Consider the following 19,552-nt stretch of genomic DNA (forward strand, 5'->3'; position numbering starts at 1 on the left):
AATGTTTAGGACCATGCAAAGTTCATTGAATGGAAATGTAATGGGATTGCAATCAATGAAGTGAAAATCGGGCAGGTTCTTTTCTTTTAATCGCAGTCGATTTTCTTTTTTGCTCTCACTACCTCGGTCTATCGCATTGAAAAGTGTCACTGAGTGAGTGGGATTGGGACCTGATTTCAAGGAATGAAGGTGGGCGCGGTGCCCATGTGCTTTCCTGCTGTGTTAATGACAGTTGGGTTTGAGATTAGGGACCATGCCCTGCACAGGATATTGAGTTACTAGGGTTGGAAGGAGCTCACTTCAAATGCTTGTGCGGAGGTTGCCATCGAAGTGTCCGCTAACACGACAAAGTAGTGGTAACATCACGAGGGAATTTGTAAGTTTTGAGACTTAGCTATTGTAGTGTATTTGATTGAAGGGGTGTTTGCTTAACAATTCATAGCTGCACATTTACTGTAAGGAACGAGTTGGTGATTAGCAAAGGTTTAACAATCTAACTGAACAACGCCAGTTCATCCACCGGGTTCACAACTGCACACATCACGGAGAAACTGGACTTAATGAACTGGGGTTTTATTGCATCTTGTGAACATCACTTGACTGGGTAAGCCACTCAGTGTGACACGGCACAAGCCTGGAAACTTGCTCCAAGTTACATACATTACAGCTATCTTGATCTGAAATCCGCCTGGTTTTAAGCGGTATTTTATAATAGCAACATTTAATCCTAGAACTGGAAAAACAAACATATTAATATACAGGCAACTCTCGATTATCCGCACACGGATACAACGGGAAACCGCTGTAACGGCATTTAAAATTCCGTGTGTGTGCGCGCTGCTGCAACTGCTGTCTCTCGTGGCCGCCACTGACGTCGGAGTCCTTTCGTCCTGGGAAGGCATCGCGCTCCGGAACCCCGGAGCTAGACAGTCTCCGCCTCGAGGCCACCTGCATACATGTCCATACTTAACTGCCTTGTTACTGTTTGTAGCTGATTGCACAGTATTTATTCATTGAAGTTTTAACTTTATAATGTCAACTCGCTCTAACAGAGAAATTGTTTACTCGGCATAGCCCAATCCCCGAGGGACCCGGCTAATCGAGAGTTGCCCGTACGTAGAATTAAATAGAATTTTACAGCACAGAAACAGGCCATTTGGCCCAACTGATCTATGCTGGTGTTTATGCTCTACACAAGCCTCCACCCACCTCACTTCATCTCACCCCATCAGCAAGCCGTTCTGTTCCCTTCTCGCTCATTTATTTATCTCGCTTCCCTTTAAATGCATCTATACTATTGCCTCAACCACTCCGCTTGAGGGCCTTATCACCACCTTGAGGGGTTTGGATAGAGTAAGTAAGGAAAAATTGTGTCCACTGGTGGTAGGGTCGGTAATCAGAGGACACAGATGTAACATCATTGGCAAAAGAACCAGAGGGAGATGAGGAGATTTTTTGTTATGCAGTGAGTTGTTCTGATCTGGAATGCGCTGCCTGAAAGGGCAGTGCAAGCAGATTCAGTAGCAACTTTCAATTGGCTATGTATCCAAAAAGGAAAATGTGCAGAGCTTTGGGATAAGAGCAGGGGGTGTGGGACTAATTGGATCGCTCTTTCATAGAGCTGGCACAGGCACGATGGGCCAAATGGCACCCCCGTGACCTGTAAGATTCTGCCATTTATAGAGCAATCCAGTGCACATTCCAGCCGATGTATTAACTTGGACGGGCTGTCACTGTTGTTAAGCAGACAGTGCTAAAAACAGGAACTGCAAAGTACACAACCAACTGAGAGAGGAGTCATTGAAAGTTGGCATGCAAGTACAGCAGGCGGTGAAGAAGTCAAATGGCATGTTGTCCTTCATAGTGAGAGGATTTGATTATAGGAGCAGGGAGATCTTACTGCAGTTGTACAGGGCCTTGGTGAGGCCACATCTTGAATATTGTGTACAGTTTTGGTCTCCTAATCTGAGGAAGGACATTCTTGCTATTGAGGGAGTGCAGCGAAGGTTCACCAGACTGATTCCCGGGATGGAAGGACTGACATATGAATAAAGACTGGATTGACTAGGCTTATATTCACTGGAATTTAGAAGAATGAGAGGGGATCTCATAGAAACATATAAAATTCTGACGGGATTGGACAGGTTAGATGCAGGAAGAATGTTCCCGATGTTGGGGAAGTCCAGAACCAGGGGTCACAGTCTAAGGATAAGGGGTAAGCCATTTAGGACCAAGATGAGGAGAAACTTCTTCACTCAGAGAATTCTGAACCTGTGGAATTCTCTACCACAGAAAGTCGTTGAGGCCAGTTCATTCGATATATTCAAAAGGGAGTTAGATGTGGCTCTTATGGCTAAAGGGATCAAGGGGTATGGAGAGAAAGCAGGAATGGGGTACTGAAGTTGCATGATCAGCCATGATCATATTGAATGGTGGTGCAGGCTCGAAGGGCTGAATGGCCTACTCCTGCACCTATTTTCTATGTTTCTATGTAAAAGAAGCAAACAAGAAGTACACAAAAGAATGAGACAAAACGTTAAGTGATTTAAAACACAAGTTTACATCCTGAGCACCGTGGACCCTAGGAGTTTTCAAGGTTATCAGATTTTGTCCCCCTGGGCCAGGCTAATTGGAGAGGCAACAGGAACACAATAGAGTACCAATCAGTTTTACCCGATAAATGAGCATCAAGTGGGAGGACATGAGCATTGGGTCAGCAGCGTCACATGGAGACCCGTGGCGTGTACCACAAGGATGTCTACAGCCAACATACTTTTTTATTCCAGGTTTATTTAATTAACTGAATTTAAATTCCCCAGCTGCCGTGGCGGGATTTGAACTTGTGTCTGCCGGATCATTAGTCCAGGTCCACTGGATGACTAGTCCAGTAACAGAACCACCGCGCTACCGTTCCCGACAATGGTAGGGCGAAGCATATTGGGGATGCACAAGAGGCCAGAATTGGAAGATCGCCGAGATCTCGGAGGGTTGCAGGGCTGGAGGAAGTTAATGCACTTGTTCTCATGGTCAGATTAACCTGGATGTTCGCTTCTCTTTGTCCAACTCTAGGCAGAGCTGACGGAACTCATTGGGCTCAAGCATTACATGGAGATGATGATGGTCCTCACTGCGGCGGAGACGGTGGGGCCCTCATCCGATGAAAATGTCACTGTGATGGACACCACATTTAATAAGGTCCCAGTCCGTGTCTACGAGCCGAGCAGCCTGCACCCAGGGTTGAGGCGAGCGGTGATCTACATGCACGGTGGCGGGTGGTGTTTAGGAAGTGCAAGTAAGTCGTTAGCTCACCCTCTGAAGAATGAAAGAAAAGTTTGCATTCGTATAGCGCCTTTCACAACCTCAGGCGTCCTAAAACTCTTTGCAGCAAATTAAATACTTTTGGAGTGTAGTCACTGTTGTAATGTAGAAAACGTGGCAGCCAATTTGTGCACAGCAAGCTCCAAAAACAGCAATGAGATAAATGACCAGATAATCTGTTTTAATGATGTTGGTTATGGGATAAAAGTTGGCCAGGACACTGGGGAGAACTCCCCTGCTCTTCTTGGACTAGTGCCCTGGGATCTTTTAAGTCCACCTGAGAGGGCAGACAGGACCTTGACTTAGCACCGCATTCAAAAGACGGCACCTCAGACAGTGCTGTACTCCCTCAATAATGCACCGGAGTGCCAGCCTGAATGATGTGCTCAAGTCTCTAAAGTTGAACTTTGAAACCATGACCTTGTGACTCAGGAGCGAGAGTGCTATCACGGAGCCACAGCAGACAGCTGTGGAGCAGTAAAGAAAGAAAGTGTGGGAGAGGATAAACATAAGAACATAAGAAATAGGAACAGGAGTATGCCATACGACCCCTCGAGCCTGCTCTACCATTCAATAAGATCATGGCTGATCTGATCATGGACTCAGCTCCACTTCCCCGCCCGCTCCCCATAACCCCTTATCCCCTTATCATTTAAGAAACTGTCTATTTCTGTCTTAAATTTATTCAATGTCCCAGCTTCCACAGCTCTCTGAGGCAGCGAATTCCACAGATTTACAACCCTCAGAGAAGAAATTTCTCCTCATCTCTGTTTTAAATGGGCGGCCCCTTATTCTAAGATCGTGCCCTCTAGTTCAAGTCTTCCCCATCAGTGGAAACATCCTCTCTGCCTCCAGCCTGTCAAGCCCCCTCATAATCTTACACTTCTCGATAAGATCACCTCTCATTCTTCTGAATTCCAATGAGTAGAGGCCCAACCTCCTCAACCTTTCCTCATAAGTCAACTCCCTCATCCCCGGAATCCACCTAGTGAACCTTCTCTGAACTGCCTCCAAAGCAAGTATATCCTTTCGTAAATATGGAAACCAAAACTGCACGCAGTATTCCAGGTGTGGCCTCACCAATACCCTGTATAACTGTAGCAAGACTTCCCTGCTTTTATACTCCATCCCCTTTGCAATAAAGGCCAAGATTCCATTGGCCTTCCTGATCACTTGCTGTACCTGCATACTATCTTTTTGTGTTTCATGCACAAGTACCCCCAGGTCCCGCTGTACTGTGGCACTTTGCAATCTTTCTCCATTTAAATAATAACTTGCTCTTTGATTTTTTTCTGCCAAAGTGCATGACCTCACACTTTCCAACATTATACTTCATCTGCCAAATTTTTGCCCACTCACTTAGCCTGTCTATGTCCTTTTGCAGATTCTTTATGGCCTCCTCACTCATTGCTTTTCTTGTCAGAAAACTTGGCTACGTTACACTCAATCCCTTCTTCCAAGTCATTAATATAGATTGTAAATAGTTGAGGTCCCAGCACTGATCTCTGTGGCACCCCACTAGTTACTGGTTGCCAACCAGAGAATGAACCATTATCTCGACTCTCTGTTTTCTTTTCTTTAGCGAATCCTCTATCCAAGCTAATATATTACCCCCAACCCCGTGAACTTTTATCTTGTGCGCCTTGTCAAATGCCTTTTGGAAGTCCAAATACACCACATCCACTGGTTCCCCTTTATCCATCCAGTTACTCTCTTTTTTGTGATATTGGTCAAGGGATTAGTTTTGGCTATTAGCATGTAAACACTTAGGTCATTTTGTATGAATTTCCTGTTTTTGCTATTTTAATGAAGGCCTTTTTGGTTTATTTTGAAACAAAGAGGTTAATGTCTTTAGTAAAATGTGTTGAAGTGTTTGCGGGCTAATGTTCGCACAGGCTGATGTCCAGGGATCACAATGTCAAGAGTCATACTTTAGTTCCATTAGTTGTGGTACATTTTTCAGCATACATTGCAGTGAAGTGTATAATGGATCACACTTAGAAATTGAATCATTGATTGCCACAGCAATGTGGGAATTTGTCCAATGGTTTCCTAGCTCTGCAATTGGCAGCTTGATTTTTACCTGTGCGATATCCGCTTGCTGCTAACTTCTCCTCGTTGTGCTGTGCTGCTCACTGCATTGCTGAGAATAGCTGTGCCAGTTTAATATTATACTGATTATATCGTGTATGACATTTGGGATGAATAAAGAAAAAGGACTTGCATTTATATAGTGTCTTTCATGACCACTGCATGTCCCAAAGCGCTTTACAGCCAATGAAGTACTTATTGAAGTATAGTCACTGTTGTAATGTAGGAAACCCAGCAGCCAATTTGTACACAACAAGCTCTCACAGACAGCAATGTGATAATGACCAGATTTCCTCTTTTTTTTATTGATCTTCATTGAGGGATTAATATTGGCCAGGACACTGGGGATACATCCCCTGCTGTTCTTCGAAATAGTACCATGAGATCTTTTACATCCACCCGAGAGAGCAGACGGGGCCGCCTCAGTTTAACATCTGCATCTGAAAGACGGCACCTTCGACAGCGCAGCACTCCCACAGTACTGAACTGGAGTGTCAGCCGAGATTTGTGCTCAAGTCCCTGGAGTGGGACTTGAACCCACGACTTGTCTGACTCAGAAGTGAGGAAGCTGCCCACTGAGCCACGGCTGACACATATTGAATGGTTCCTTGGAGCTGGTAAATGTCGAGCTAGCACCCAGTGCATTGGGCGGTGGTGGGGTGGGGTGCGGTGATTGGTGGGATGTATATCTACAGTACTGGTAAACCCAGGCAGTGATGTGTACTAAAAAATACATCAGCTGTGGGACCGGGTAAAATTACTTGCTTCATCATAGCGTATAATAAATATGAGCAAGAGTAGGCCATTCGGTCCCTCGACCCAGCTCCGCCATTCAATAAGATCATGGCTGATCTTCCACCTCAACTTCACTTTCCCTCACTATCCCCATATTCCTTGATACCCTTAGTATCCAAAAATCTACCGATCTCGGTCTTGAATATACTCAACTACTGAGCCTCCATGGCCCACTGGGGTAGAGAATTTCAAAGATTCACCACCCTCTGATTGAAGAAATTTCTCCTCATCTCAGTCCTAAATGGTTGACCCCTTATTCTGAGACAGTGACCCCTAGTTCTAGACTCCCCACTTTGCTGCTCATTGGATTGAAGTTGTTGCTGTATCACTAACTGTTTTGCTCGGGGTGTGTTGCAATATAGACAATGGAGGTGCATATTTTTAACATCTTGGACCTGCATAGCATCTTCAACATAGCCAAATGTCCCATGTTGCTTTAAAACATTGAGTAGACTAGACTAGGAAGTTAGATGTGGCCCTTACAGCTAAAGGGATCAAGGGGTATGGAGAGAAAGCAGGAATGGGGTACTGAGGTTGCATGATCAGCCATGATCATATTGAATGGTGGTGCAGGCTCGTGGGGCCGAAAGGCCTATTCCTGCACCTATTTTCTATGTTTCTATGTTTATATACTCACTCGAGTTAAGAAGCATGAAACGTATAAATTCTTAAAAGGCTTGACAGGGTAGATGCAGGGAGGATGTTTCCCCTGGCTGGAGAGTCTAGAACCAGGAATCACAGTCTCAGAATAAGGGGTCGGCCATTTAGGACTGAGATGAGGAGAAATTTCCTGACTCAAAGGATTGTGTATCTTTGGAATTCTCTGCCCCAGAGAGATGTGAATGCTCAGTTGTTGAGTATATTCAAGACAGAGGCCGATATATTTTTGGTTACTAAGGGAACCAAGGGATATGGGGTTAGTGAGGGAAGGTGGAGTTGAGGTAGAAGATCAGCTATGATCTTGTGAATGGAGGAGCAGGTTCAAAGGGCCGAATGGCCTACTCTTGCTCCTAATTCTTATGTTCTTATGAAAGAGGAATTAGACACTGAATTTAGGGATGGGGGAAGGGTTGGGGTGCATGGTTGAAGAGAATTTTGAAAGCATGAAAGAAATAGGAGCCGAACTTGTTGGACATACCGCCCGCTGCTGCTGAGTTTTCTGGACGGTCTCCCCTCCGAACGAGTTTGGCCAAGGCCTCTCGCTGGCGGGGAGGGAAGACTGCCGGGTCTTCTGTTGTGCAACGCACTAAGTGCCCCCCTGCCTGCCAAGCTGTCAGTTGGGTCCGGGCAGGAGTCCGCTGCAGCAGGGGGAAGGACCGCCATGTGGAGGCAGGTCTAACCCCAGCAGTAACTAAGAAGACCTGCAAACCATTTACAATCTATATTAACGACTTGGAAGAAGGGACTGAGTGTAACGTTGCCAAGTTTGCTGATGATACAAGGATGGGAGGAAAAGCAATGTATGAGGAGGACACAAAAAACTGCAAAAGGACATAGACAGGCTAAGTGAGTGGGCAAAAATTTGGCAGATGGAGTATAATGTTGGAAAGTGTGAGGTCATGCACTTCGGCAGAAAAAATCAAAGAGCAAGTTATTATTAAAATGGAGAAAGATTGCAAAGTGCTGCAGTACAGCTGGATCTGGGGGTACTTGTGCATGAAACACAAAAGGATAATATGCAGGTTCAGCAAGTGATCAGGAAGGCCAATGGAATCTTGGCCTTTGTTGCAAAGAGGATGGACTATAAAAGCAGGGAAGTCTTGCTACAGCTATACAGGATATTGGTGAGGCCACACCTGGAATACTGCATGCAGTTTTGGTTTCCATATTTACGAAAGGATATACTTGCTTTAGAGGCAGTTCAGAGAAGGTTCACTGGGTTGATTCCGGCAATGAGGGGGTTGACGTATGAGGAAAGGTTAAGTAGGTTGGGCCTCTATTCATTGGAATTCAGAAGAATGAGAGGTGATCTTATCGAAACATATAAGATTATGAGGGGGCTTGACAAGGTGGATGCAGAGAGGATGTTTCCACTGATGGGGGAGACTAGAACTAGAGGGCATAATCTTAGAATAAGGGGCCGCCCATTTAAAACTGAGATGAGGAGAAATTTCTTCTTTCAGAGGGTTGTAAATCTGTGGAATTCGCTGCCTCGGAGAGCTGTGGAAGCTGGGACATTGAATAAATTTAAGACAGAGATAGACAGTTTCTTAAACAATATGGGGATAAGGGATTATGGGGAGCAGGCGGGGAAGTGGAGCTGAGTCCATGATCAGATCAGCCATGATCTTATTAAATGGCGGAGCAGGCTCAAGGGGCCGTATGGCCGACTCCTACTCCTATTTCTTATGTTCTTATGTTCAAAGGAAGGTTAGTAAACTTCTTTATTTTTTTTCCAGCAATTCAGCAGGAAAGGGTCCCCTGAAGGTTTTCCAGTGTTTTTTTGGGGGAAATGTTTAATTTCATCAGTTCCCCCCTCCCTGGGCCTGACAATTTAAACTAAACATATTGTCTGTCATTAAAGAGAACCCATAAGGAGAAAGAAGCGATCAAAATTGGAAGGTCACAGACAACTGCGATGAAAACAGATGATCTGGTCATTATCCCATTGATGTGTATGGGAGCCAGCTGTGCGCAAGTTGGCTGCAATGCTTCCTACATTACAACAGTGACTGCAATTCAAAAAAACCGTCATTGGCTGTTCGGGGCGCGGCGTACGGGTTGGGAGAGTGTCAAAACTTGATCGCAAACACAATCCGCATCATTGCACGTCAGCAGACGTCTCTACGGCGGTACTTGGAAGCACCAACAGGTACAAGGATCCCGCCCGGTCTTTGCGACTGGGTTTTCGCCATGGGGGGTCAGATCGCAGTGATAACCTAGCCCCACATGTATGCTGCAGGCCAAATTATTGGATGAACTGAAACAAATGGAAGAACCAGGGATAATCAAGGAAGTAAACAATTCCAAGTGGTTCATTTCAAGAGGAATAGTATTGAAAAGCAGAGAAGTGATGTTAAACTTGTATCGAACCTTGGTGAGACCACACTTAGAGTACTGCACCCAGTTCTGGTCTCCATATTACAAAATGGATATAGAGGCACTGGAGAAGGTACAGAAATGATTTACAAGGATGATACCAGAACTGAGAGGTTATAACCACCAGGAACGTTTCTTATGTTCTTGTGAAAGGCTGAACAGGCTAGGGCTCTTTTCTCCAGAAAAGAGAATGCTGAGGGGGTGAGCTAACAAAGATGAAGTGGTTCGATAGTGTAGTCATGGAGAAAATGTTTCTACTTGTGGGGATTTTCGGATTGTTTGTGACCCGGTTTTCACTGGGTTTTGACCCTCCGCGGTGAAAAAAATGGGGCGGTCAGCTGTTTTGTGGCCGGCCCCGATCCTCGGCTCAGTTTTTGTGGCAGTGTTTAGAAGCACTGCCGGGGAGAGCTGTGCAAGGTTTGCAACAGCTCGCATTGACACACCGCGGCCAGTTTCGAGAATCACCCGACCCCGTACACCGCGAAACGCGCCCCACGATGACTGCCCGGGAAAACACAGCGGTCCCTGCAAAAAAAGTAAGTTAAAGCTTTTATTTTTATATATTTTTGCAGCGATTTGTGAGCTAAGGGTGTTGGCAATGTTTTTTGAATGTTTTTTAAAACCTTTTTTCCCTCTCTCCCAAGACCTCTCTCGAAGTGCTGCCGGCCCCGCACTAACGTTGGCGAGGTTCCCGTTTTTGTGCCGCGAAACTAGTTCAACACCTCCCTTTGCGCTGCGCCCCTGACACAAAGCCCAAATGAGGAAAATTAATCATTAAGTTGCGAACGTTAATTGGGCGGCAAATTTCCCGCCCCGCCTCTGTTTTCGTCCCGAAAACGGCAAAGCCAAAAATCCATCCCAACCGTTGGGTCATAACTAGAAGAACGTCATTAATGAAACCAACAAATGCAATGGGGAATTCAGGAGAAATGTCGTTACCCAGAGAGTGGTAAAATGTAGAACTTCCTACCACATGGAGTGGTTGAAGGCGATTAGCATTTTTTAAATGAGCTCCTGCAATGTGGGCATTGCTGGCAAAGCCGGCATTTATTACCCATCCCTAATTGCCCTTGAAAAAGTGGTGGTGAGCCGCCTCGTTATACTGCTGCAGTCCGTGTGGTGAAGGTACTCCCACAGTGCTTATTATTGTTTTTTGTGGCGGTTTGATAAAACTGAGCGGCTTGGCCATTTCAGAGTCAACCTCATTGCTGTGGATCTGGAGTCATGTATAGGCCAGACCGGGTAAGAGCGGCAAATTTTCTTCCCTGAAAGACATTAGTGAACCAGATCGGTTTTTACAACAATCCGGTAGTTACTGATACCAGCTTTTATATTCCAGATTTATTTAATTAACTGAATTTAAATTCCCCAGCTGCCATGGTGGGATTATGAACTCATGTCTCTGGATTACTGGTTCAGTAACATTACCAGTATGCTACCATTCACCATACTTTACCTAATCCCATCAACATATCCTTCTATTGCTTTCTCCCTAATGCTCTTATCTGGCTTCCCATTAAATGCATCTCTATCCCTAGATATCCAAACCTAACAACAACTTAGCAATCTCAGTTTTGTGATTTTCAATTGACACCCCCAGCCTCAACAGCTTTTTGGGGAAAGAGAGGTTGAGAGTTACACCATCCTTAGTGTGAAGAAGAGCTTGCTGACATCACCCCCGAGCGGCCTAGCTCTAATTTTAAGGTTATGCCCCCTTGGTATGGACTTCCCGCACTGGAGGAAATCGTTTCTCTTGATCTACTCTATCAAATCCTTTAATCATCTTAAACACCTCAATCAGATCCCCCCTTAATCTCCTATACTCGAGGGAATACAAACCTAGCAATGTCAGCAAAGCAGTTCAATGGGGTCTTCCTCCATTTCGAGGGACTGCCTATGATGATGCTGATGATGCTATGAAAAGAAGCAGTTTTCATCCCGGAAAAAAATAATATTCTGACTTGGCTACACATTCTCAGAGACTGTGTTTTGACTAATTTATATGAAAATCAACCTCATTTGGTATTCATGAAGGGCACTGCAGGTTTGATATTGAACAAGGCAAACAGACTGTGAAACCAAGCAGTCCAAAGAACCAGAAGTGCCGGTTGGTTGTGTTAAGCGATTATGTCATCCTGACCCCAGTGAGCACTTATTGATGTTATCTAGCCAATGTTTTCTTGTTGTCCGTGATGTTTCGATCAAGTCAATTAGAAAGAAAGAGCTTGCATTTATATAGCGCCTTTCACCAACTCAGGACGTCCCGAAGCTCTTTACAGCCAATGAAGTACTTTTTTTGGAAGTGTTGTCACTGTTGTAATGTGGGAAACGCGGCAGCCAATTTGCGCACAGCAAGCTCCCACAAACAGTAATGTGATAAAGACCAGATAATCTGTTTTTAGTGATGCTGATTGAGGGATAAATATTAGCCATTCATTGAGGTAATGCCCCTGTTCTTTGAAATCATGCCATGGGAACTTTTACATCCACCTGAGAGAGCAGACGCCTCATCCGAAAGACGGCACCTCCGATAGTGCAGTACTCCGTCAGCACTGCACTGGGATGTCAGCCTAGATTTATGTGCTCAGTCTCTGGAGTGGGACTTGCACCCATAGAGGGGGTGCAACGAAGGTTCACCAGACTGATCCTGGGATGGGGGGATTGTCCTGTAAGGAGAGATTGAGTAGACTAGGTCTATATTCTCTAGATTTTAGAAGAATGAGAGGTGATCTCATTGAAGCATACAACATTATTACAGGGCTTGACAGGGTAGATGCAGGGAGGATGTTTCCTCTGGCTGGGGAGTCGAGAACCAGAGGTCACAGTCTCGGCAATTTAGGACTGAGATGAGGAGAAATTTCTTTAGGGTGGTGAATCTTTGGAATTCTCTACCCCAGAGGGATGTGGAGGCTCAGTCTTTGAGTACATTCAAGACCGAGGTCGATAGTTTTTGGGATATTAAGGCAATCAAAGGATGTGGGGATAATGCAGGAAAGTGGAGTTGAGATGGAAGATCAGCCATGATCTTATTGAATGGCGGAACAGGCTCGAGAGGCCAAACGGCCTACTCCTGCTCCTATTTCTTCTGTCCTTATGGCTTTAGACCCATGACTTTCTGAGTCGGAACTGAGAGCTTGACACAGTGGTTGCATTCTTGCCTCTGAAATCTGCTGCAACCTGTATTTGCCAATCTTTCTGTCACCAACCTTTATTCTTGCATTGGAGGCTGTTCGGAGAAGGTTCACTAGGTTGATTCCGGAAATGAGGGGGTTGACTTATAAGGATAGGTTGAGTAGGTTGGGCCTATACACATTGGAGTTCAAAAGAATGAGAGGTGATCTTATCGAAACATATAAGATAATGAGGGGGCTCGACAAGGTGGATGCAGAGAGGATATTTCCACTCATAGGGGAAACTAAAACTAGGGGACATAGTCTCAGAATAAGGGGCCACTCATTTAAAACGAAGATGAGGAGGAATTTCTTCTCTCAGAGGGTTGTAAATCTATGGAATTTTCTGCCCCAGGGAGCTGTGGAGGCTGGGTCATTGAATATATTTAAGGCGGAGATAGACAGATTTTGAGCGATAAGGGAGTAAAGGTTTATGGAGAATGGGCAGGGAAGTGGAACTGAGTCCATGATCAGATCAACTATGATCTTATTAAATGGTGGAGCAGGCTCGAGGGGCCAAATGGCCTACTCCCGCTCCTATTTCTTATGTTCTTATGTTCTTATTCTGTGGAACGGGTGTTAACGGGGAAAGGTGAGATAAGCCGGGACGGAAAACTTAAAGCTCAAGAGAATTTTTTCTTTTCTATATCAGTAAGTAACATTTAGCATTGTTGTTGCCAATTTAAATGTATCTAAGGGTTAAGTCATGCAGGAGAGCTTGGACATGTGTAATGCTCCTCCTGTACTATGTGGGAAATCAGGGACGCCTCTGGTGTGTATGCGGGAAGTGTATCTGCCTCCAGCTCCTGACGAACCGCGTTGTGGAACTGGAGTTGCGGGTGGATTCGCTCTGGAGCATGCACGATGCTGAGAATGACGTGAATAGCACGTTTAGTGAGTTGGTCTTACCGTAGGTAAAGGGTACACAGCCAGATAGGGAATGGAAGACCAACAGGAAGAGTAGTGCAAGGAAGGTAGTGCAGGGGGTCCCCTGCGGTCATCCCCCTGCAAAACAGATACACCGCTTTGAGTACTGTTGAGGGGGATGACTCCTCGGGGGGAGCAGCAGCTGCCAAGTTCATGGCTCTGCTGCACAGGAGGGCAGGAAAAAGAGTGGGAGAGCGATAGTGATAGGGAATTCAATTATAAGGGGAATAGATAGGCGTTTCTGCGGCCGCAACCGAGACTCCAGGATGGTATGTTGCCTCCCTGGTGCAAGGGTCAAGGATGTCTCGGAGCGGGTGCAGGACATTCTGAAAAGGGAGGGTGAACAGCCATTTGTCGTGGTGCATATAGGTACCAATGACATAGGTAAAAAGCGGGATGAGGTCCTGCGAGGCGAATTTAAGGAGCTAGGAGCTAAATTAAAAAGTAGGACCTCAAAAGTAGTAATCTCAGGATTGCTATCAGTGCCACGTGCTAGTCAGAGTAGGAATCGCAAGATAGCTCAGATGAATACGTGGCTTGAGGAGTGGTGCAGAAGGGAGGGATTCAAATTCCTGGGACATTGGAACTGGTTCTGGGGGAGGTGGGACCAGTACAACCGGACGGTCTGCACCTGGGCAGGACCGGAACCAATATCCTCGGGGGAGTGTTTGCTAGTGCTGTTGGGGAGGAGTTAAACTAATGCGGCAGGCGGGGTGGGAACCTATGCAGGGAGACAGAGGGAAATAAAAAGGAGGCAGAAGCAAAATATAGAAAGGAGAAGAGTAAAAGCGGAGGGCAGAGAAACTCAAGGCAAAAAACAAAAAGGGCCACATTACAGCAAAATTCTAAAGGGGCAAAGTGTGTTAAAAAAGCAAGCCTGAAGGCTCTGTGCCTCAATGCGAGGAGTATTTGGAATAAGGTGGATGAATTAACTGCGCAGATAGCAGTTAACGGATACGATGTGATTGGCATCACGGAGACTTGGCTCCGGGGAACCAAGACTGGGAACTTAATATCCAAGGTTATTCAGCATTTAGGAAGGATAGACAGAAAGGAAAAGGAGGCGGGGTGGCGTTGTTGGTTAAAGATCAAAGGGCCTCGCACAACACGATTGCTAATTAGTTCCTTCTCATTACACAAAATCCAGCCTAGGATGGCCAGCTCCCTGGTTGGTTCCTCGACATATTGGTCGAGAAAACCATCCCTAATACGCTCCAGGAAATCTTCCTCCACCACATTGCTACCAGTTAGGTTAGCCCAATCAATGTGTAGATTAAAGTCGCCTATGACTACTACTGTACCTTTATTGCACACATCCCTTATTTCTTGTTTGATGCTGTCACCAACCTCACTACTACTATTTGGTGGTCTAGACACAATACCCACTTGTGTTTTCTTCCCTTTGGAATTCCGCAGCTCCACCCATACCGATTCCACATAATCCAGGCTAATGTCCTTCCTTACAATTGCTCAAGAAGGAAGATACAAATAACCTTCCGAAGGTACTAGAGGACAGTGGGTCTAGTGAGAAGGAGGAACTGAAGGATATCCTTATTAGGCGGGAAATTGTGTTAGGGAAATTGATGGGATTGAAGGCCGATAAATCCCCGGGGCCTGATAGTCTGCATCCTAGAGTGCTCAAGGAAGTGGCCCTAGAAATAGTGAATGCAATGGTGATCATTTTCCAATAGTCTATCGACTCTGGATCAGTTCCCATGGACTGGAGGGTAGCTAATGTAACACCACTTTTTAAAAAAGGAATGAGAGAAAATGGATAATTATAGACCGGTTAGCTTGACATCAGTAGTGGGGAAAATGTTGGAATCGATCATGAAGGACGAAATAGCAGCGCATTTAGAAAGCGGTGACAGGATCGGATCAAATCATCATGGATTTATGAAAGGGAAATCATGCTTGACGAATCTTCTGGAATTTTTTGAGGATGTAACTAGCAGAGTGGACAAGGGAGAACCAGTGGATGTGGTGTATTTGGACTTACAGAAGGCTTTTAACAAGATCCCGCACAAGAGATTGTTGTGCAAAATCAAAGCATATGGTATTGGGGTAATATACTGACATGGATAGGGAACTGTTTGGCAGACAGGAAGCAGAGAGTCGGGATAAACGGGTCCTTTTCAGAATGGCAGGCAGTGACTAGTGGAGTGCCGTAGGGCTCAGTGCTGGGACCCCAGCTCTTTACAATATACATGAACGATTTGGATGAAGGATAGAGTGTAATATCTCCAAGTTTGCAGATGACACTAAACTGGGTGGCGGTGTGAGCTGTGAGGAGGACGCTAAGAGGCTGCTGGGTGACTTGGGCAGGTTAGGTGAGTGGGCAAATTCATGGCAGATGCAGTATAATGTAGATAAATGTGAGGTTATCCATTTTGAGGGCAAAAACACGAAGGCAGAATATTATCTGAATGGCGGCAGTTTAGGAAAAGGGGAGGTGCAACGAGACCTGGGTGTCATGGTTCATCAGTCACTGAAAGTGGGCATGCAGGCACAGCAGGCGGTAAAGATGGAAAATGGTATGTTGGCCTTCATAGCTAGGGGATTTGAATATAGAAGCAGGGAGGTCTTACTGCAGTTGTACAGGGCTTTAGTGAGGCCTCACCTGGAATGTTGAACAGTTTGTAAAGTACGCTAGTCAGAGGAAGGACGTTCTTGCTATTGAGGGAGTGCAGCGAAGATTCACCAGACTGATTCCTGGGATGGCTGGACTGTCATATGAGGAGAGACTGGATCAACTGGGCCTTTATACATTGGAGTTTAGAAGGATGGGAGGGGATCTCATAGAAACATATAAGATTCTGAAGGGACGGGACAGGTTAGATGCGAGTAGAATGTTCCCGATGTTGGGGAAGTCCAGAACCAGGGGACACAGTCTTAGGATAAGGGGTAGGCCATTTAGGACTGAGATGAGGAGAAACTTCTTCACTCAGAGAGTTGTTAACCTGTGGAATTCCCAGCCGCAGAGATTTGTTGATGCCAGTTCACTGGATATATTCAAGAGGGAGTTAGATATGGCTCTTACGGTTAAGGGGATCAAGAGGTATGGAGAGAAAGCAGGAAAGGGGTACTGAAGGAATGATCAGCCATAATATTATTGAATGGCGGTGCAGGCTCGAAGGGCCGACTTACTTACTCCTGCACCTATTTTTCTATGTTTTCGATGTTTCTAATTATTATCTCTTCTCAGCAGCAGAACTGGTGAGCTGTGACATCTAAGGCACCTCACCTTTGTTGACATCTTTCATTTTTAACTACTCCTACACCCTAGAGAGTGTGGACGAGTCATGTGTTGAGTGCTGTTCTCGGGCCTACTCCACCGTAAATCCCGATCTCGGCCCCATTGTCCAACCTTCTTCCCCCTCTCAGGCCCAGTGTCCATTGCAGCTCTCAGACCTAAGCCCGATTATCCCTACGGCCCCAGCTCCTGGGCTTCACTGCTCCTCCAGAGACTGAGTAACAACAACTACAACTTGTATTTATATAGCGCCTTTAACATACTGAAACGTCCCAAGGTGCGGCACAGGAGTATTGTGAGATTAAAAAAAAAATTGACACCGAGCCACATAAGGAGAAATTAAGGCAGCTGACCAAAAGCTTGGTCAAAGAGATAGGTTTTAAGGAGCGTCTTGAAGGAGGAAAGAGAAGTAGAGAGGCGGAGAGGTTTAGGGAATGAATTCCAGAGCTTGGGGCCCAGGCAACAAAAGGCACGGCCACCGATGGTTGAGCAACTATAATCAGGGATGCTCAAGAGGGCAGAATTAGAGGAGCGCAGACAACTTGTGGGGTTGTGGGGCTGAAGGAGATTGCAGAGATAGGGAGGGGCAAGGCCCTGGAGGGATTTGAAAATAAGGATGAGAATCTTGAAATCAAGGCATTGCTTAACCGGGAGCCAATGTAGGTCATCGAGCACAGCGGTGATGGGTGAGCGGGACTTGGTCCTCAGTAAATAACTCATTGAACCGTGAATAAACATAGAATTTGTTGAATCCATTCCATTTAATTGGAAACACCAATCTGAGCTGATTTGATAGTTTTTGATATTAAACGTTCCTTGCATACTGCTAGCAAATGACTTCAGCGTACTTTACAAACAGTTCAATGCTGTCGTCATAAAGTGCAACATCGCTCCTTGGTGGCAGTAAAAGGAACTACATGATATTTGCTTATTTAATTCATATTGCAGAAAGTCTTACATTTATATAACACCTTTCATGACCTCAGGATGTCCCAAAGAGCTTTACATTCAATAAAGTACGTTTGAAGTGTAGTCACATTTGTAATGTAGGAAATACAGCAACCAATTCACATATAGCAAACTCCCACAAATGTGATAATGACTATATAATCTGTTTTTTGTTATGTTAATTGAGGGATAAACATTGGGCAGGACACTGGGGATAACTCCCCTGCTCTTACACAAGAACATAATAAGAACATAAGAAATAGGAGCAGGAGTAGGCCATTTGGCCCCTCGAGCCTGCTCCGCCATTCAATAAGATCATGGCTGATCTGATCTTGGCCTCAACTCCACTTCCTTGCCCTCTCCCCATAACCCTTGACTCCCTTATCGTTGAGAAATCTGTCTATCTCCACCATAAATATATTCAATGAGCCAGCCTCCACAGCTCTCTGGGGCGTAGAATTACAACTATCAGAATTACAGATTTACAACTATCAGAAGAGAAGAAATTCCTCCTCATCTCAGTTCCAAATGGGTGACCCCTTATTCTTAAACTATGCCCCTAGTTCTAGATTCCCCCATGAGTGAAAATATCCTCTCTGCATATACCTATTCGAGCCCCCTCAGTATGTTATATGTTTCAATAAGATCACCTCTCATTCTTCTAAACTCCAATGAGTATAGACCCAACCTGCTCAACCTTTCTTCACTAGTCAACCCTTCATCTCAGGAATCAACCTAGTGAACCTTCTTTGAACTGCCTCCAATGCAAGTATATCCCTCCTTTAATAAGGAGACCAAAACTGTACACAGTACTCTAGGTGTGGCCTCACCAATACCCTGTACAGTTGTAGCAGGACTTCCCTGCTTTTATACTCTATCCCCCTTGCAATAAAGGCCAAAATTCCATTTGCCTTCCTGATTACTTGCTACACCTGCATACAAACTTTTAATATTTCATGCACAAGGACCCCCAGGTCCTTCTGTACTGTAGCATTTTGTAATCTCTCTCCTATTAAATAATAATTTGCTTTTTTATTTTTCCTGCCAAAGTGGATAGCCTCACACTTTCCGACATTATACTCCATCTGCCAATTTTTTCCCCACTCACTTAGCCTATCTATATCCCTTTGCAGATTTTTTGTGTCCTCCTCACAGCTTGCTTTTCCAACCATCTTTGTATCATCAGCAAAATTGGCTACATTACACTCGGTCCCTTCATCCAAGTCATTAATATAGATTGTAAATAGTTGAGGTCCCAGCACAAATCCCTATGGTACCCCACTAGTTACTGTTTGCCAACCGGAAAATTATCCATTTATCCCGACTCTCTGTTTCTATTAGTTAGCCAATCTTCTATCCATTTTAATATATTACTCTCAACCCCGTGAGCTCTTATCGTGTGCAATAACCTTTTATGTGGCACCTTATCGAATGCCGTCTGGAAATCCAAATACACCACATCCACTGGTTTCCCCTTATCCACCCTGCTCGTTACAGCCTCAAAGAACTCCAGCAAATTTGTCAAACATGATTTCCCTTTCATTAAACCATGCTGACTCTGCTTGACTGCATTATGATTTTCCAAATGTCCTGCTACTGCTTCCTTAATAATGGACTCCAGCATTTTCCCAATGACAGATGTTAGGCTAACTGGTTTATAGTTTCCTGCATTCTGTCACCCTCCTTTTTTAAATAGTGACATTACATTTACAGTTTTCCAATCCGCTCGACCTCTCCGGACTCCAGGGAATGTTGGTAGATTACAACCAATGCATCCACTATCTCTGCAGCCACTTCTTTTAAGACCCTAGGTTGCAGGCCACCAGGTCCAGGGGACATGTTTACTTTTAGTCCCATTATTTGACCAAGTGATAGTGAGTGTATTAAGCGCCTCTCCTCCCGAGAACCCCTTGATTATCTATTATTGGGATGTTTTTAATGTCTTCTACCGTGAAGACCGATACAAAATATTTGTTCAAGGTCTCTGCCATTTCCCTGTTCCCTATTATTA

The 19,552-nt window shown here is 45.1% G+C and overlaps 1 protein-coding gene across 1 annotated transcript in view; it reads left to right on the plus strand.

Moving 5' to 3' along the window:
* The window catches only part of aadac (arylacetamide deacetylase), a 79,292-nt gene that overhangs the window by 43,568 nt on the left and 16,172 nt on the right, over positions 1 to 19,552 (plus strand). The window contains exon 2 of the mRNA XM_070883729.1: positions 3,070 to 3,292. Coding sequence (XP_070739830.1) covers positions 3,070 to 3,292 — 223 coding nt within the window. The remainder of the gene's footprint in view (positions 1 to 3,069; positions 3,293 to 19,552) is intronic.

The sequence above is a fragment of the Pristiophorus japonicus genome, chromosome 6 (assembly GCF_044704955.1).
Source record: "Pristiophorus japonicus isolate sPriJap1 chromosome 6, sPriJap1.hap1, whole genome shotgun sequence".
NCBI lineage: Eukaryota > Metazoa > Chordata > Chondrichthyes > Pristiophoridae > Pristiophorus > Pristiophorus japonicus.